The 18,397-nt window shown below is 40.4% G+C and overlaps 1 protein-coding gene across 2 annotated transcripts in view; it reads left to right on the top strand.

The window, feature by feature from the left end:
- The first annotated feature begins 431 nt into the window (after positions 1-431).
- Positions 432-18,397, top strand: part of srpk1b (SRSF protein kinase 1b) — a 26,875-nt gene continuing 8,909 nt past the window's right edge. The window contains exons 1-6 of one of the 2 annotated variants that reach the window (XM_079681319.1): positions 432-556; positions 1,192-1,246; positions 17,052-17,179; positions 17,422-17,530; positions 17,994-18,081; positions 18,219-18,306. In XM_079681319.1, the coding sequence (XP_079537445.1) occupies positions 544-556; positions 1,192-1,246; positions 17,052-17,179; positions 17,422-17,530; positions 17,994-18,081; positions 18,219-18,306 (481 nt within the window). In that variant the 5' untranslated portion in view covers positions 432-543. Of the gene's footprint in view, positions 557-671; positions 1,093-1,191; positions 1,247-17,051; positions 17,180-17,421; positions 17,531-17,993; positions 18,082-18,218; positions 18,307-18,397 lie in introns of those variants that run through there. The other variant, XM_079681320.1, reaches the window with a different exon arrangement.

Here is an 18,397-nt window from a genome sequence, read left to right as displayed (position 1 = left end):
GTGATTTTTGGAAGAAATAACACATTTTTCGTATCTGGCCTTACTCTGGTAAGAGCCTATTGTGGCTGTTGTTTGCCAACTTTATTTGTTCTGCTTCTGCGTAACTAACATTGAGTCAGTTCATTGACTTACCTTACTAACTATGGGTCACATTTAAGTACTACATTTTGCATTGCAAATAAAAGAAAAAAATGTCCCTGTACTGGCCATCACATTGAATCCCTAAACCTGATTGCATTTAAGATTAAATCTATTTTTGAGTGTTTAAAGTACAAAAAACAACTCATTTAAAATGCATCACGTCTTTACTGTGCTGGCAATAAAAAATTAAATATATGAGAAAACTTTCTATATTGATGTGGTAAATGTTTAAATGTATCAGCGAATGATAACATATATACACCCTTAAACAGATATTGACAGTCTGTTTCTTTACACTCCGCCCCCTACAGCTCATCTCTGTTAGGTCGTTCGTTTACGCGCACTTTAGTTTCGGCATTTCCAACAGTTCGTGAACGCAGCGTATCCTGACTGGTTAGCAGCATGGAAAGAAAAGGTAACGTTGATGTAACTTACTTCAAAATGCTATTTACACATATTATTTAAAACACACACACACGCATGACTTCATTACATTTGTATGGGAAATTAATAATCATAATGATTTGTACAACTGTAAGAAGCTGCGTAACAGTTTAAATGAAGAGTGAAAGTGTACCATGCGTTCTGCTCTGTGTATGTTACCAGTATGCTAGCTCTACCGTAAGCTATCACTCTAACGTTAGCTTCTGTTATGTACGCCAAAACAGTTATCAACTCATAGTAAAAATAAGCCGCATCACCCCTAACACTATTCATACGTTTACCAGGGCTCTTCGTAATAATTGACAAGGCCTGTGTGATATTCGCAGCGAAAAGGCACTAATTTGACTGTTAGCTGCTAACTAAAAATGCCTGGCAACACACCGCCAAGGCCGTTAAACGTTAGCTTGTTGAGAGGCGTTCACTTCAGCTAAGTAGCCTGCTAGCTACTCTGAGGTGCTAATGCAACCCGTAACTGCGACTTGTTTTCACACACCTGCAGCCCGACGGGTAATCTCTCTTAAAAATAGCCAGAATAAATAAGAAAAACGGCAAGGTAACGTTATGGGTCTATGTCTAAAACCTAACAGATTTCTCTGTACTTTTTAGTACTTGCAATGCAAGCGAGGAAGAAGAGGACAAAGCCAAGGAAGCCTGGCAAAAAGTGAGTAGAAAACCCTTTTTGTATTCATATCACATGTTACTCTTTGGTCCGGAATTACTAAGGAGTATTTTTTATTTTATTATTATTTTATTCCTGTTTTATTTAGTTTGTTTCTAAGTGTTCCTTATTAATCACAAAGCTATGTGTTACTTTGGTTACCTGAGAAGGGGGACATAGTTTTGTCTTTATTTTTTGTGAAGCACTTTGAGTACCTTTGTGTGTGAAAAGTACTATATAAATAAAGTTAGCTCTTTTTGCTTTAAACTTGGCAACTTTCAATAAGTAACTAAAATAAACATCCATTGGTTAAGTACTTTACATTGTTTTTGTTTTTTTAATTGGAGCATTCAATGTCAGTTATTGAACAATGTGTTACTGCTGTTAACACTTTTTTAACAACGAAGCATTAAGAAATGGGCAGCTATTGATGAGTTTGTATGTATCTGTGGCAGGTGCACCTGCTCAGTGAGAAATTGTTATCAGTCGTTTTTTTTCCATCTATTGAGTTTTGTTTGTGTAAGTATTGTTTATGTTACTTTAAGCTATATTTACAATTAGAAAGTTATAAAAAACAAATGAACAAAAAAATTAAGAAAAAATACATTATTATACATTTCTAAATTAATCAAAAATGTTGTATACAAATCACGACTATTTACATTCATATAGCAGTTATTCCAAAGGCATTATCCACAGTGTCATTGAACATCAATTTCTTCTATTTGGTAAGAAACACGTTTTATCTCCGTCTAAGTTGAGCAGTTCTTTTTCCTAGTATATACATTTCTTATTTCTAGCCAATGTTCTGTAGTGTGTTCTACCCATTTTTTGTTAAATAGCTATCTCCCCCTTTTTAAAAAAAAAAATATATATCTTGCAAACAGAAAATCAATCGCTGTAAGTCTCAATGATGATTTGAGCCACATTAATAATAATAATAATAATAATAATAATACATTACATTTATAAAGCGCTTTTCCTGGTGCTCAAAGCTCTTACAAGCAAGTAAAACAAAATAACAACAAAAGTAAAAAGTGCTAAGCTAGGTGGAATAAGGGCAAGGGGTTAGTTGAGTAGGAGTTGAAGGCAAGACTGAAAAGGTGAGTTTTGAGGGATTGTTTGAATGATGTGAGAGTGTTGGCGGGTCTGACGTGGCTGGGGAGGGAGTTCCAGAGCGTGGGGGAGGCTTCTGTGAAGGCCCTGTCACCCCAGGTCCGGAGCTTTGTCCTAATGGGCTGCAGTAGGTTAGCTTCAGCAGACCTCAGGCGACGGGCGGGGGTGTGTCGTTGGATGAGGTCACAGAGGTAGGGGGGGGCAAGGTTGTTGAGGGCTTTGAAAGTGAAAAGTAATATTTTAAAGTCAATGCAGGTGTTTGATGGGGAGCCAGTGGAGGTCATGGAGGATAGGGGTGATGTGGTCTGAGCGTTGGGTGGAGGTGAGCAAGTGGGCAGCTGAGTTTTGGACATATTGACGTTTTTTTAGTACGAATGCAGGTGATCCAAAAAGTATGCTGTTGCAGTAATCCACATATCCACAAAACATAGTCAAACAGGCCCTACACAGTTTAGGTGAGCCAGCCACAATTTTATAATTAACTGAAAGCTTCACATAACCCCTCCCCCGGACATCACCGCTTCCCAGAGCTGTGACTGGGTGGCAAGGGGTCTGGAGCAACGTTGGCAACCCACCTGACCTGTCTTGAAAAATGGCCCTTGTCAGATGTACAATGTTTTGTGCTTTATGCCATTCATACCATTCATAACTATAGGCTACAATCTATTTTGTTATGAATAAATGGTTTAGTTGAGCACAAAGTTCCAGCCTCTTAATGCAAAGAAACAACGACTTGGGGACCATCAAGATATGATTTCGACTCATCAACATTTTACAGGGCCGCCCAACAGACTTAATTGAGTTATGTGTCGGAAAATAGAGATTTTGATGCAAACAGGGGTTAGCTAAGGGTCCTTACTTTTCTCTGTGAGCTGTGTCACACTCACTGATGGTGCTGATAACTGGGACAAATCATCAATTACTTACTTCCTGAGTTCCCATTGCTTTTGGACACAAGCATGCGCCTGGCTCTTTCCCTTTAAGCAGTATCTCTGCCCTTTCCCCCTCATAGCTGTGATGCTTTGCAAGAGATCCCCGTTGAAAATGCATCATTTCTGTCAATAACCATCAAGCAAGGAACGAGCATCCAAGCACAAATCAACTCCTCCCACTCCTTTGCACCCATTATGCTCTTTCCCTCCCGCTCTCTTGTGTCAGCCGCTCTGCTGTGGCCACTTTGCTGCTGAGAGGATGCAGCAGCCACTGTTCAGCGGTAGAGCCCGGGTAGGGAAGAGCAGTGTGCCATTCGCCTTAAGTTTAGTTTAGTAGCGTAAAATAGCTTTGGCCAAGTGTCCTCTGTGTCATGTGGCTCCTGGATTGGATATTCTCCATCAATACAGCTGTGGTGAAGCTAGCCAGCGGTCTCACATGCAAGTGAGTAGTGCAATACCCCTCATGGTTGTATTTTGTTTTGAGAGATAGAGAGCGTGATTGAAGGGGAGAGAGAGCTAGGCTTTGGACTTTGCTTGTGTCTGTAATGCTGATTGAATCTGTGGTGATGTCAGCAGTAGTGTTTTGGATGTGTGCGCCATTTGCCAGTGTACACAGTTTGGCTGACTTATCGATGGAGTGGTCCATTTTTCATTAAGGAGCAGATGCTGACTGTTGCAGCTCTATGAGGTACCTGACTACCTGCTCATGTGTTTTGCTAAGTGTGTGCAAGAGCACAGGACTGACGATGAACCTGGTGGATGTGTGCTGCCAGCTTTTTTTTAAAGATCCCACTCAATGTTTATTTCACAATATTTCTGCATTACAATATATCTATATTTTTGCATCACTTTTGACATGAAGTGGCTTTAACTTTAATTGCCTCAGATATAATTGTAGGACTGCATGTGCACTCAGGAAATAAACAGGAGTATCCAGCATTGCAGAGTAAACTCTATTATATTTTCCTTTTTATATCAACCTCCATAGCTGCAGTTTATTACATAACTCATCTTCAGCCTACTACAGCTCTGTTCCCTCTATTCTCTCTGTCCTCCCATATCCACCCTGCAGGTTAACCACTTCGCTTTTTTCACCATCCTGTCAGTGGGAACAATATTTAAATATAGGTTTGTTTGTTCATATGTCAAGACACTTCCCCCCCAAAGTGCTCCTGTGGGGATGGCCCACAGTATTGAGTATGTAAGTCGCTTTGGATAAAAGCGTCTAACAAGTGACATGTAATGTAATATGCAGATTTTGGGTTTCCAGACTTTTGTGAAGAGATAAGTTTTTTGCACACTTAGGAAGAGTGCTGTGGTTTACCTGGTGCTGTAGTATAACAAGCTGCAGTGTCCTCCTTTTTTCTTTGTAAAACAACATTGTCTCTTGCCCAACACATGTAAACTGTCAGCAGGTGTTGGAGTGCTTAATGCAGGTGCTGCAGCACACTCATTTACACAGTGTGTGCATTGCACCCTCAGTACAGTTACCTAGTGCTGCTGTTTCATTCTGCTGCCCAGGCACTCGTCATTGATTTCTTCCGGAGGGAGGGTAGGCGAGGACGAAGACGTACACTTTTTGGCCACACTCCGTCCCCAAGAGCTCCTTTCTCCTCTATGCCCTTGTTTTGTTTGCTCTAGAGATCTGCTAGGGCTGGATTGGTGGAAACAATAGAGCCAGGAGAAACCAGGAGACCCTGACACACTGTCATGTCTGATGTATGCACAAGAGTGATGAAGATGTCCAGTGGTTGTCACTTTGTGTTAAATTAAACCCCTACACTGGCACAATCTTACTCATACAGAAATGGGGCCCAAGCTGCAGTTTAGCAAACCATTTAGGCTCTTTGTGTGCAAGTCTGTTTCAGCATCAGCTCGTGAAAAGGAAGGGAAAAAGACCACTTTTGTAAAAGCAGAGCAGGAACTGTGGCATTGGTATTTGTCTTTGACTGAGTGCAGTTGATATCTCATTTATTTCATGTTTTCACATGTGTCGTAGATTGTATAACTCCATCCAGCGTTCTGTGGTGTGAGGAGCACCAGTGTAGCCAGCAGGGTTATCAATAATGTCAACCTTCAATGCACACATCATGCACAACATGAAAAAAAGACTGTTGTGGAGACGGACTTAATCAATGTGTGATCCGTTTATTAAGGAAATACAAATTGGCAATGGGATGTTTAAATTGTTTACATTCGATGTGAGCCAGCACCATCTTTTGCTGTTTTACTGGTGCATGAAGCTCTTTTGTACTTGGCATCAGTAAACCAAATCTGTTTCGGGTGACACAACTTTTACAAACATGTGTTCTTTGTACGCCTATTTATAGTGAATTGGGATATCAAAAAATTAATGTAGCTTTGACAATCTTTGGCTTTGCATATATTTGGACTAAGGACAAAATCCCATAGTTCCCAGTGCACTAGAGCATGTCTGCACCTGTGCACCGGGTCATTCGGGGCACAGGTGTTACTTATCTGCAGAAGCTGTGGATGTTGATCAGAACACTCATAATGGGTGCCTGCACGTTAGAGCTCACAAATTTACTTTTGATCTTTTCTCTAATAAAACTCAATCCATTGCCATTAGAAATGTTAATTAAGAAAAATGTATTGCTTTTTATTTTTTAATACCCTTGAAAATTGTACATCTTTCCATGGACTAAAATATATAGTTTGAATGCTGACAGATCAGCACACATCCCCATCATGCTTCATTGCTAGCATGACAGTCGGACTAAATATGAATTTAATTATGTGTTACAGATGAAAAACGTGACTGACTAATTGGAATGACTCCAATTTGTACTTGAGCCACACAATGCAGTACCTGGTGTTGAGAACGGCGTTGTTTTTATTTAACTAACTCATTAACTCTTAAGGGCCTACGATCATTATTTTTATATATGTATAAATCACCATATTAATGAAGTCTGTTTCATTAGAGATGGAGGTCAAACATTTGGGCGCATGCCTCTGGTGGTGAAGGCTAGTTGGAGCAGAATGCGTCTACGACAAACAATCTGAGTTGCATTGCTGTCTCTGTGCCAAAAAAGAAATTATGAGTGAAACACTGTGGGGGGGGGGGGGGGGGGGTGGTGATTGACAGCAGACAGAGACAGAGAGGGGTTGTTTTGGTCAGACGGAGGAGGGGTGAGTGCTGATGTCGTCCCTCACCTGCAATGCAGTGCTGGGCTGCATCACCCAATCATCTCGCAGCTGTCAGTGGAGGGGGCGGGGCCAGCGGCTGACGACAGCCAAGGATAGTTCTCGGTCAGACAGAGGAAGAGAGGGAGAGAAAGTGAGCAAGAGAGTCGGCGAGCGTGCTCCCGGACTCTGCCTCATGGTTCCGCCTGCAGCAGAGCCTCCACATTTCTCCTCTTCCTCTTCTCTGCATTTGTCTTCCCACCTCTACTCTCCCCCCTCTTCTCATTTTGTTTCGCCACCCACCTCCTCTATAATCTCTGCGTTTCACTTATCAGCTCTGATCGCTCTCTCCTCCTCCGATCCACTTTTCACTCTCCATCTCTCTTCTTCTTCCTCGTCTTTTTTTCTCTCTTGTCCGATGGAGTGAGAAGGTTTTTTTTGTTAAATCCTCCACTCGTCTGTCCTTCCCCCTCCACCACGTTCCATGGGCATCCGTGCGTCTTGCAGGTAAGAGCAAGTTTCCACTGAGTGTGTGCAGGCGTGACCGTTCCAGGTGTTCAGAGTGTTGCAGAAGTCCTTCAAGTATCCTTCTTTTCGAAGGGCATTGAACTGTCTCTGTCCGACTGTCCATGTTCCGCACTGAGGGAAAAACTTGAATGTTTGATCATAACGCAGTATCATCTGCAGTCCGTGGGCATTTCATGTGAGAACGCAGTTTTATTTGATGCGTATATGCTTATTTATCATTTTTGTCTTATGAAGAGATTGTCCCTTAACATCCACAATGCAGCCTTTCAATCTCTTTTTCTGCTCTCTTGTTACTAAAAATAGTGATTTGGGCAACCAGCCTATATTTAGGTCTAGTCCTTGTCCTGGGACCAAAGGTGCACGTGTCAGTTTTTTGTTCATAGATTGTGGATCTAAAAAAGCTGTCTAAGTTCAAGTCATATTTATCAACAACCATAAATATGTCTAGTAAAACTCTTGAGATTTTAGTATTTGTATTGTTAGTCAACATATACATATATAAAAAAAGAAGTACACTTTGGTCTTGTGATGTAAAAGATAAAAACAGTCTATATTGAATGAACATGACCCTTTGTAAAAATGCTGTTTGTCCCTTAAGTCAATGTTCTCAGAGACATATTTGGGTGCTTTAAAAAACTTTTCCCACTTTTGTCAATCAATCAATCAATCAATCAAACAATCAATCAATCAATCAATGTTTATTTATATAGCCCAATATCACCAATGTTACATTTGTCTCAGTGGACTTCACAGTGTGTACAGAATATCAGTATGACAATACGACACCCTCTGTCCTTAGACCCTCACATCGTACAAGGAAACACTTCTGGAGAAAACCCCCAGTTTAAAGGGGAACATGGGAGAAACCTCAGGGAGAGCAACAGAGGAGGGATCCCTCTCCCAGGATGGACAGACGTGCAATAGATGCCGTGTGTAAATTGAAAAGATAATACATTTACAGCGTAGGTAGACCAAATGTTTGGAAATGCATGTGTCTATAATAAGAAGATGAATCCACGAGGATGTCAACAATCCTGTGGGAACCATCAGGGAAGTAGTATGATATGAGTCAGGCAGGACCGCAGACACAGGTTCAGCCACGACTCGAAATCCAGGACTCAGATCACGACTCAGGACCACAGCAACAGGATCAGCTACGACTCAGAGTCCCAGCAATTAGCAATAACATGATGAGATTCATCAGCTTATGTTGGCTTATATTAATCATCTCTGATTTGGAAGGAAACTATTGAAAGATTAGTGCTTGTCAAATGCTTTTTCTTAACTTGTTTTAACAAAATAACCATTATACGGAAGCCCAGTTACAGCCCACTCCTTCTTAGTGCTCACTGCAGTTATCGATACTCTGAAGCTTGTGTGTCTGAGTATTAATAACACAGCAAGCAGGAGAGGAATGAGGAATGGTCTTTCATTTTTGAAGCATTGTGGGACAGGGATGAGAGGAGGCTGACCTTGGCACTGTTTGTATAGTTGTACACACTGTGCATGGGAATGAATGGATGAATGCAGTGTTATTTTCCATCCTTGCCACATGGTGTGTTAACTGTCAAAGTTCCTGCAAGTCATTGCCACTATCACAGTCAAGCTGAAGGCTGCACATTCTGCTTCAAGTCATTTGAATTCTAATAAATTAAAAAGTATTTTTAGTGTCTAATCGCTTAAAGACTGCTGTCGGAAGTAAGGAGACTCAAACCTACATTTAGGTTGAGAACATCATTTGAGGCGGTTCCCTCTTTAGTGACACATTTTCCTTTTTGAGAGAAAAATCTGACAACAGATGGTTACATTTGTAGAAGCCTTATCACAGAATGAATAACAATCAAGTCTTTGTCTCCGATTTTCAAGGATGCCTCCTACACAAGTGACCCAGACAGATATATCAGTAGCACATTATAAGTTAATATTTGGATAATCGCAGATCATTCCCATGCAGTACATGTATGGGAGATTGGCAACAATAACAAATAACATTACTCTTTAGTTTTGATATTGGTGTAGCATCAAAAACCCTGAAATGATAATGCTCCAAAGATAATCCTTACTCATTGTTCTTCTTTCTTGAACCCTGTGCCATCTGTTGTGTAAGAAATAAGGTTTATTAAAACATATTTTCAGCTCTGACTTCAGCTCAGCGTCGATACTAGCCTTTCCCCTTCAGGAACGTCAACAAACCGGAGCTCTGCAGGCGGCCCCGCATGACACCGCTCTGTAAGCTTGAGAAGATGCATCTGAAGCTGTCCTTCTTCTGAAGCTTACACCTTAGCCAATGAACTCATTAGCTCGGCATGCTAATCCTAATGGCTTTCAACTTTGTTTGCAAGCACTTCACAACAAAGTACCATCAACCAAGACAATCAGATACCTCTTTGTCTTCACTTTCACAATTTAGAAGCAATTGCAGTACATCTGGTTTGGAGTAACATGTTTTTCCTCATAGGGTGTGTGCAAAGTCCCACAGCTGAAGAGATGACGTGATTAGCTCAACATCGTCCTCAGTGTTAACTGTTTGACACTGAAACTGGAACACCAAGGCATAATGTAGCACACGGGACTGAAACTGAAACACCAAGGCATAATGTAGCACACGGGACTGAAACTGAAACACCAAGGCATAATGTAGCACACGGGACTGAAACATTTCAATGAGATTCTGTTTGCAAGAGCGTGTTTTCATTTAAAATAATGAAGGAAAAACAGCGTTCGTGAAGTCAACATCTGTCTGCACTGCTGGCTGAGAACATGATTTCTGTCTGTTTTTAACCCCTCAGTACACAATAAACAGTAGTTATACGTCAACGCATTTTAAAGCGCCATGTCCCTGATATTTTGTTCTTCCAACTAAGAAGATGGATGAACAGACGGTGTGATAAAAATGCTCTGTAATGACATAGCGTTGCTTGGTTTTTTAATTTATCCACGGATCTGTCCAGATTTTGTATTTGATGCATGCCGCCTTCATTCCTTTTTTACAGCTGTTGTGTTGCGACGTTGTTTTGTTGATTACAAAAATAAACAGATGGGCAGATTTTGTCTTATATTTAATAAAAAGAAAGCTATTTGCTGTAAGCATAGCAAGATTTTGTAAAATAGTACACCAAGTCTGTGATGAATATAAGATGACCTCTCTAAGCCACTGATCTAATATTGACTGAACATATGAAGGCATAGTTGTGGTGTGCTTAAAGTTGAATTGATTGGCTTGCAGGGGCTGCTAGCAAGTTTCTTAGCTTCAACTGCTTTGTTTACATTTCTTATTTTAAAGAAGATATGTTTGTTAGTGCCGTCTCCTCTTTCAGCACCATGGACAGCACCAAGAGGATTGGAAAAGAAACCAGAGGATATCCAGTTTGTCCTGAAACAAGGCATTTACTTAATAGATCATAAACTACGATGTGAGACAATATATTTACCCGGTTTGGACCAAGTCTCATCTTGCATCTTTAATACCACTTGGGTAGAGGGTCTGTTGTTGCAGCTGTATTCCCTCCCGCTGCACGGCTTGTAGTTACATGCTGCACCTTTCTCTGCAGGGACCTCTTGTTTCACTCGTTAGATTTCTAACCTAAATCCTGGGTGAGATTATTTTCATGGAAACAAACACGGTCTCTGATGGGTTGCCCTACGCAAACAACTTAATAATTCATTCCACTTCTTGTGTTCAGATTCACACAAAACAACATTCTCATTTAAGCATTGTGTAAGCACCATTCGTTATTCAGCAATACAATTCATTTGTGTCATTAATATTTTTCCTTTAATCGTTTATTTGAATTGGGACAGTGCACATTGACGAACACTTTAAAAGAAAAATAATGCTTACAAGTGTAAATGAGCCGGATTTTTAGCTTTGAGCTAATTTTCATCCGTAGTCCCGTCACATACAACATATAAAAACATCACATTTGATATACATAGCAAAAATAAATACATGATATGCAGAAAGAGCATGAGCAGCATATACAAGCATTTACCACATGGCAGTACAATGTAGCAGCTATGATAATATAAAGTGCAAGAGGAGATAAAAGAGCTACATAAAGTGCAAGAGGAGATACCCCTGTGTTAAAGTGCATTTAGCGCTGATTACACGTCTGTTTGTTTCTCTACCATTCTTTAAGTTGTCCTTTTAAAACTATTGAGAGTGGGACAATCCCGTATCTCAATTGGGAGGCTATTCCACAATGAGCTGCCTTTAATTGATAGTACATTTTGTCCAAAAGTGGTCCGTCTACGGTAGTGCTGCACGATTCTTGCTCAAATGTGAATCACGATTTTCCTCCATAAGAATTGAGATCACGATTCTCACACAATTCTCATCGTTTCAATGAAAATATCTATTGCACTCTTACTCTTAAACGTCACGTGATTACAATGAATTTAAACAGAAAACATTTTGTCTCTCTTGTAAAAAAAACGTAAATTTGTCTTTAGTCTGTAGTTGCTGAATACTGAACAAACATTACTACATTCAAAATGTGGCACCTGGAGCAAAGTATTGTGGCTTTAAACAGACACATCAACATCAAAGTGCTTGACTTAAATCCAAGTCTCAGTTTCTTGTAGCAAAAACATAGAGTAACTCAAATGAATTTGACAGCCAACTACTGTGGCTTTAAACAAAGTGCTTGACTTAAACTCAAGTCTCTCTGGTAACAAAACATACAGTGACTAAAATAAAGATATTGCTGCTGCCTGAGTGCTGAACATAAAAAAATAGAATTTTTGCAGCTTTATAATAACAAAATGTAAACTTTAGAATAATAATATTAAAAAAAAGCCTAGCCGGCTAGCACCCAGTTCAACTACTGCACTTAAAGGTTCTTGTGCTGAAAAAAACATAAACTTAAACAAAGTGCTAGACCACTGAGTAGTAATGTCACTGAATCAAAAGCATTAACTTAAATACTGCAGTCAGTACTGAATATAAAAACGGAACAGAACATAAAGTTACAGCTTCAGAATAAATGTAAATAAAGCCTAGCTGTCGAGCTACTAGCACAGTCCATCTACTGCACTTTAAGATTCTTGGCTAAGAACACCAACATGTCGATATTCTGAGGTTTCAGGGAGGAACGCTTGCAAGTTACAATGTTCCCCCCTGTACTGAAAGCCCTTTCTGAAGTCACTCATTTCTGTGTCACTCATTTCTGTTTTTCTTGTACTACTAGTCGCTCTCGTCACTCTTTGCTAATCAGTACTAATGCTAACGCTTCTGTAAACAAACTGCCGGCTCCTGCCCTCACGTGCTGCAGTCAGTGAGTGTTGCCAGGTATACTTATTATAAGCCACATTGGGCTTATCTTTCTGTAAAGTTGCTTGGTAGTAAGTAATAATTGTTGTTGCGGTTGTGAGCTTGTAGATAGGTTATTTTCAAATAGCCGACCCAACATATATAGGTTTAAAGTGCTCATGTTCTTTTGCGCTTGTTTGCATAGACCTGGTTGCTTATTCCTTCCGCAAAAACTGGCAACACTAGTGGCTGCAGCGTTAAAACTGTATGAGAGGAGGAGAGACAGACAGAACAGTACCATTTGCATGCGATCATGGTACTTTAATGTTAAATGTATAGAGTATATTTGCTTTACATCGTTTAAGTGTGATTGACATTGCAAGTTGGTATTATTCAGAAGCAAAATAATAAAAAATTAAATAAAAAAATCAGCATGACGTCATAGGATCGCCGTAATTTAGAAATGAGATCGCATAGGTGTCTGAATCAAGATCACGATCTTTTTTCGATTAATCGTGCAGCACTAGTCTACGGTGGAACTCAGTCTCCTCTGGTTTCTGACCTAGTGCAGTGTTCAGTGTGTTTTCTGTGGACGAATTCCTCTAAGGGAGGGGGGGGCCAGTCCATGTAAACATTTATAAAAAAACACATACTTTTAAAAGACTTAAAATGTTCAAAACTCAAGAAATTGTGTTTTTCAAGGATGGTACAGTGGTGTTATGAATTTGGCTTTCTGTCAAACACCTTGATAGCTCTCTTGTACAGCTGTTCTATGGGTTTCAGGTTTGTGGCACAAGCAAACAACTAGGGATGGGTACCGAGCCCCTATATTAAACGGGCCCCGGGACTGAATTATTAAAGACCGTGGTACCGTTAAGCTCCGATGTTATGGGTATTTTTATCGGTACTGGAGACATCTAAAAAATATGTCATGTATTATGCTACACAAACATTATATTGTAGGTTTAGAGTCGCCAACTCCGTTTCTAATACGCAAAAAGACTGCAAAATGCGTCCATGAGTATTTTTAGTATTTTCGATCTTTCCAATCCAGACGTGATATCTCTCTTCCCCGCCTGCTTGCGAGGGGGCGGGGCAGTTTACACACACGCGGCTACTACCTGCATGCAACACAGTCACACACACACATACACATAAACACACACACGCGCACACACACGCAGAAGAGATGGCGGAGAGAACGCGCTCCGAGGATACTTTCTTAATATGTTTCTTAAAAGTCAAGTTCGAGTCCAATATGACTCCAAGATACTTGAACTGGGAGACTAGTTCCATTTCTGCTCCATTTAAAAACACATTGGATCCTTCGATTTTGACTGGTCGTTTACTGAACATCATGCATACTGTTTTTTTTGCATTTAACTGTAAGCAAATGTTGTTCAGCCAGTGTTGAACCTTGTCCAAAGCATTTGAGAGACAGGATGAGATCATTTCAGTGTTTTTCCCATGTAAAAAGATGACCGCATCATCGGCATACATTTGCACATTCAACTCAGGACATACATTAGGCAAGTCATTAATGTACAGAGAAAACAGTAATGGGATGGAATGGAACCTTGTGGAACCCCGACAGGGTTCACAAGATAGGGGGATTTGGCTCCGTTGACCAAAACACACTGTTTTCTGTTGGATAAGTAAGACTTAACCCACTGTATTGAATCTGCTGAAAAATTGAAATACGTCAGCTTTGTAAGGAGCACTTGGTGGCCAACAGTGTCAAAAGCCTTACTGAGATCAAGGAAGACAGTACCTACAGTGGGGCAAAAAAGTATTTAGTCAGCCACCAATTGTGCAAGTTCTCCCACTTAAAAAGATGAGAGAGGCCTGTACTTTTCATCCTAGGTATACCTCAACTATGAGAGACAAAATGAGAAGAAAAAATCCAGAAAATCAAATTGTCTGATTTTTAAAGAATTTATTTGCAAATTATGGTGGAAAATAAGTATTTGGTCACCAACAAACAAACAAGATTTCTGGCTCTCACAGACCTGTAACTTCTTCTTTAAGAGCCTCCTCTGTCCTCCACTTGTTAACTGTATTAATGGAATCTGTTTGAACTCGTTATCAGTATAAAAGACACCTGTCCACAACCTCAAACAGTCACACTCCAAACTCCACTATGGCCAAGACCAAAGAGCTGTCAAAGGACACCAGAAACCAAATTGTAGACCTGCACCAGGCTGGGAAGACTGAATCTGCAATAGGTAAGCAGCTTGGTGTGAAGAAATCAACTGGGAGCAATTATTAGAAAATGGAAGACATACAAGACCACTGATAATCTCCCTCGATCTGGGGCTCCACGCAAGATCTCACCCCGTGGGGTCAAAATGATCACAAGAACGGCGAGCAAAAATCTCAGAACCACACGGGGGGACCTAGTCAATGACCTGCAGAGAGCTGGGACCAAAGTAACAAAGGCTACCATCAGTAACACACTACGCCGCCAGGGACTCAAATTCTGCAGGGCCAGACGTGTCCCCCTGCTTAAGCCAGTACATGTCCAGGCCCGTCTGATGTTTGCTAGAGAGCATTTAGATGATCCAGAAGAGGATTGGGAGAATGTCATATGGTCAGATGAAACCAAAATAGAACTTTTTGGTAAAAACTCAACTAGACGTGTTTGGAGGAGAAAGAATGCTGAGTTGCATCCAAAGAACACCATACCTACTGTGAAACATGGGGGTGGAAACATCATGCTTTGGGGCTGTTTTTCTGCAAAGGGACCAGGACGACTGATCCGTGTAAAGGAAAGAATGAATGGGGCCATGTATCGTGAGATTTTGAGTGACAACCTCCTTCCATCAGCAAGGGCATTGAAGATGAAACGTGGCTGGGTCTTTCAGCATGATAATGATCCCAAACACACCGCCCGGGCAACGAAGGAGTGGCTTTGTAAGAAGCATTTCAAGGTCCTGGAGTGGCCTAGCCAGTCTCCAGATCTCAACCCCATAGAAAATCTTTGGAGGGAGTTGAAAGTCTGTGTTGCCCAGCAACAGCCCCAAAACATCACTGCTCTAGAGGAGATCTGCATGGAGGAATGGGCCAAATTACCAGCAACAGTGTGTGAAAACCTTGTGAAGACTTACAGAAAACGTTCATTGCCAACAAAGGGTGTATAACAAAGTATTGAGATGAACTTTTGTTATTGACCAAATACTTATTTTCCACCATAATTTGCAAATAAAGTCTTTAAAAATCAGACAATGTGAATATCTGGATTTTTTGTCTCTCATAGTTGAGGTATACCTAGGATGAAAATTACAGGCCTCTCATTTTTTAAGTGAGAGAACTTGCACAATTGGTGGCTGACTAAATACTTTTTTGCCCCACTGTACATATGGGCTTGTGTCCAACATAGATTGAACCTTTTCCACAAAGACACAGTGGAGTGGTGAGCACGAAAACCAAACTGCATTGGGTGGAGTGGAGCGAAACCTTTGTCTAAATGTAATATGTCATGATATTAGGTCTTGGTCGAAGAACTTTCATTGTTTAATAGCATTTGTGTTTGTGGCGATGCTCCAGATTTAGTGGGTAGGTCTGAAAGAAAAGATCATACACCTCTTCCCTCTATTTACCTTCTTCCTAGTAGCCAGCAGTGAATTATTATGAAGCTGAGTGGCACCACCATCACACGACCATAATCAACCATGTTTTTGTATTAATTCAAATTCCACTGCAGATATATGCTTTAATGTGTCTCAGATGGATTTATTCAAACGAAAGTAAGTAATCTACACTTAAGAACAGTTCAAAGCAAAATGAAGATATGCTGATTGAAAGCTAATGTGTGTCAACGATATATAACCCTACATTAAAATCTGTTATTCATATGTATAGTTTATCTTAGTGGTAAATCAAGGTGGAAATCAATCAAATGAAAGTCACAGAAGAATATGAAAAGGAAAAATGGAAATGATTAAAAGCAAATCCCCTCTGATTTTAGATCTACGCACTAATGTTTGTATGAAATGTAAATGAGTTCTGGTTTCATCGGGCAGAGAGGTGGTAGTAAAGTGCTCTGTCACTGAGTCTGCCTTTTGCCCTTTAAGTAGAAGAAGAGTCGGGGTGAGAAAGGGTTACGAGTTGATGATGACCTTCTCTGCAGCAGCTCTCATAACCAGACATGTAGCTGATCTCATCCACTTACTGCAATGATTCAGTGCTCACTTTAGTGTGTACCTCAAATACATTGACTTTATAGAGATTTGCATTTCCTGGTGTTTTCTTTTATTTAAAAAGGTTTTCTGCAGTTATTTTCTTGGAGTCTCTTTTAAATGTCATGTCAACGCTTTATTAAAAGAAACAAATATCTCTAGAACTACAATGAATACATTTGCTGAGTGACACTAATTGATGTTAATATCTGGGTGAAATTGCCCTGATCTCTTGGCTGAGTGTAGTCACTCCCCAAAGCCTATTATTTTCATTGATTTCTTCTGTCGCCTTGTGCTTACACAGCTCATCTGTCATTGCAGAAATACAAAACAGGCTCATCATTTTTGCTTGCTTGTATTTTGGGTGAAAACAAAATGTATCCCTATCCACGGTTTGCTTATGAGTTCCTCTGGAGGAAACCATTCTGTAAGCTTTTTGAATAAATGTTTTGCCTTTTTGAAAATGACTACATTTTGAAACCACATCCTTGAATGTTAACTCTTTCTTCTGGTTGTCACACGATTTCTATGTCTCTTTGTGAGCCAATCAAACGTCTTCCACCCCCGTCTTTGCAATTCCTTCCTTTTTTTAAATGTCTCTTTTGATTCCTCGTCTCCCTTACCATCCCTTTCTCTCTGTTTGTCTCCCCACTCAGACCAGAGCCTCATGGTCGGGGAGGCGGCTCTCAGCCGGGCCAGGCGGACTCCCCCCTCCCAGAGCAGGACGAGGAGATCCTGGGCTCTGATGACGATGAGCAGGAAGACCCCAATGACTACTGCAGGGGTTAGTGTGGTGAAAAGCCAATTAAACGTAGCACCGATGCAATAAGACATAAATAGTTATTTTTCAATAATATTGCCGTCAAGCGTTATTTACAACGGATAAAACAACATTTTCATATCTAATTCCGAGTACATCTAAATGTTTTTTTAATTCATATCAACAGATACACTGTCATCGCATACATTCAGCTTTCATAAACAAAACAACATCATGGGGTTAATCTGCATCTTTTCTTTGGTCAGGTGGATATCACCATGTGAAGATAGGAGATTTGTTCCACGGGAGATACCATGTGATCCGCAAACTGGGCTGGGGGCACTTCTCCACCGTCTGGCTGGCCTGGGACATCCAGTAAGTTTCCTCCCTTCTAAAGGAAAACTGTATGTACAGATTTGCCGAGGTCACAAGTGGATTTCAATAAAGCATGGGGCTACGTTGCAAAAAAGTGTGCTCTTAATCATTTCATACTTCCGGAGAAGTGGTATGCAATGGTCGAGATAGTGAAGGTCATAAATGTCAGCCATGATGCAGCCTATATATGTGATATTTATAGATTATGCACTTATTTCTGTAACCCTGGGCAACGTGTGTTGAGTGTCATGGTCCTATGATAGATAATGGTTATAGGCTCTATTTAGTGCCTGTTGCATTAGTAGAGACACAATGTCTTCGGATGGCCTTTAAACGTTTTATGAATATGTGCACAGAGAGCTTTGATGATACTGTCATTTATTTACGTGATAGATATTTACAAGTTCATGTTGTTGTTGTGATGAGTTGAATAACTGATTTTTTTTTGTGATGTGTTTTTCAGGGAGAAGTGCTTTGTGGCGATGAAAGTGGTGAAAAGTGCTGAACATTACACAGAGACAGCTCTGGACGAGATCAAGCTGCTCAAATCTGTAAGTCACAAAGTCATTGTAAGATAAATACTTACACTGTGCTCCAATGATTCCAGGACTCATGACTTTTACAACCCTGTGTGTGTGTGTGTGTGTGTGTGTGTGTGTGTGTGTGTGTGTGTGTGTGTGTTTACCAGGTGAGAAACACAGATCCCAGTGACCCCAGCAGAGAGAAAGTGGTGCAGCTTCTTGACGACTTCAAAATTTCCGGCATGAATGGCACTCGTATCCTTTGTTGTTAAGAAGTAACAATGTTCCTAAAATACACTATAACAAATTCATTATCAATTTATGTTGTATGCTATACCACTTGTAC

The sequence above is a fragment of the Notothenia rossii genome (assembly GCF_949606895.1).
Source record: "Notothenia rossii genome assembly, chromosome: 5".
Taxonomy (NCBI): Eukaryota; Metazoa; Chordata; class Actinopteri; order Perciformes; family Nototheniidae; genus Notothenia; species Notothenia rossii.
This window is presented reverse-complemented; position numbering and strand designations above follow the sequence as displayed.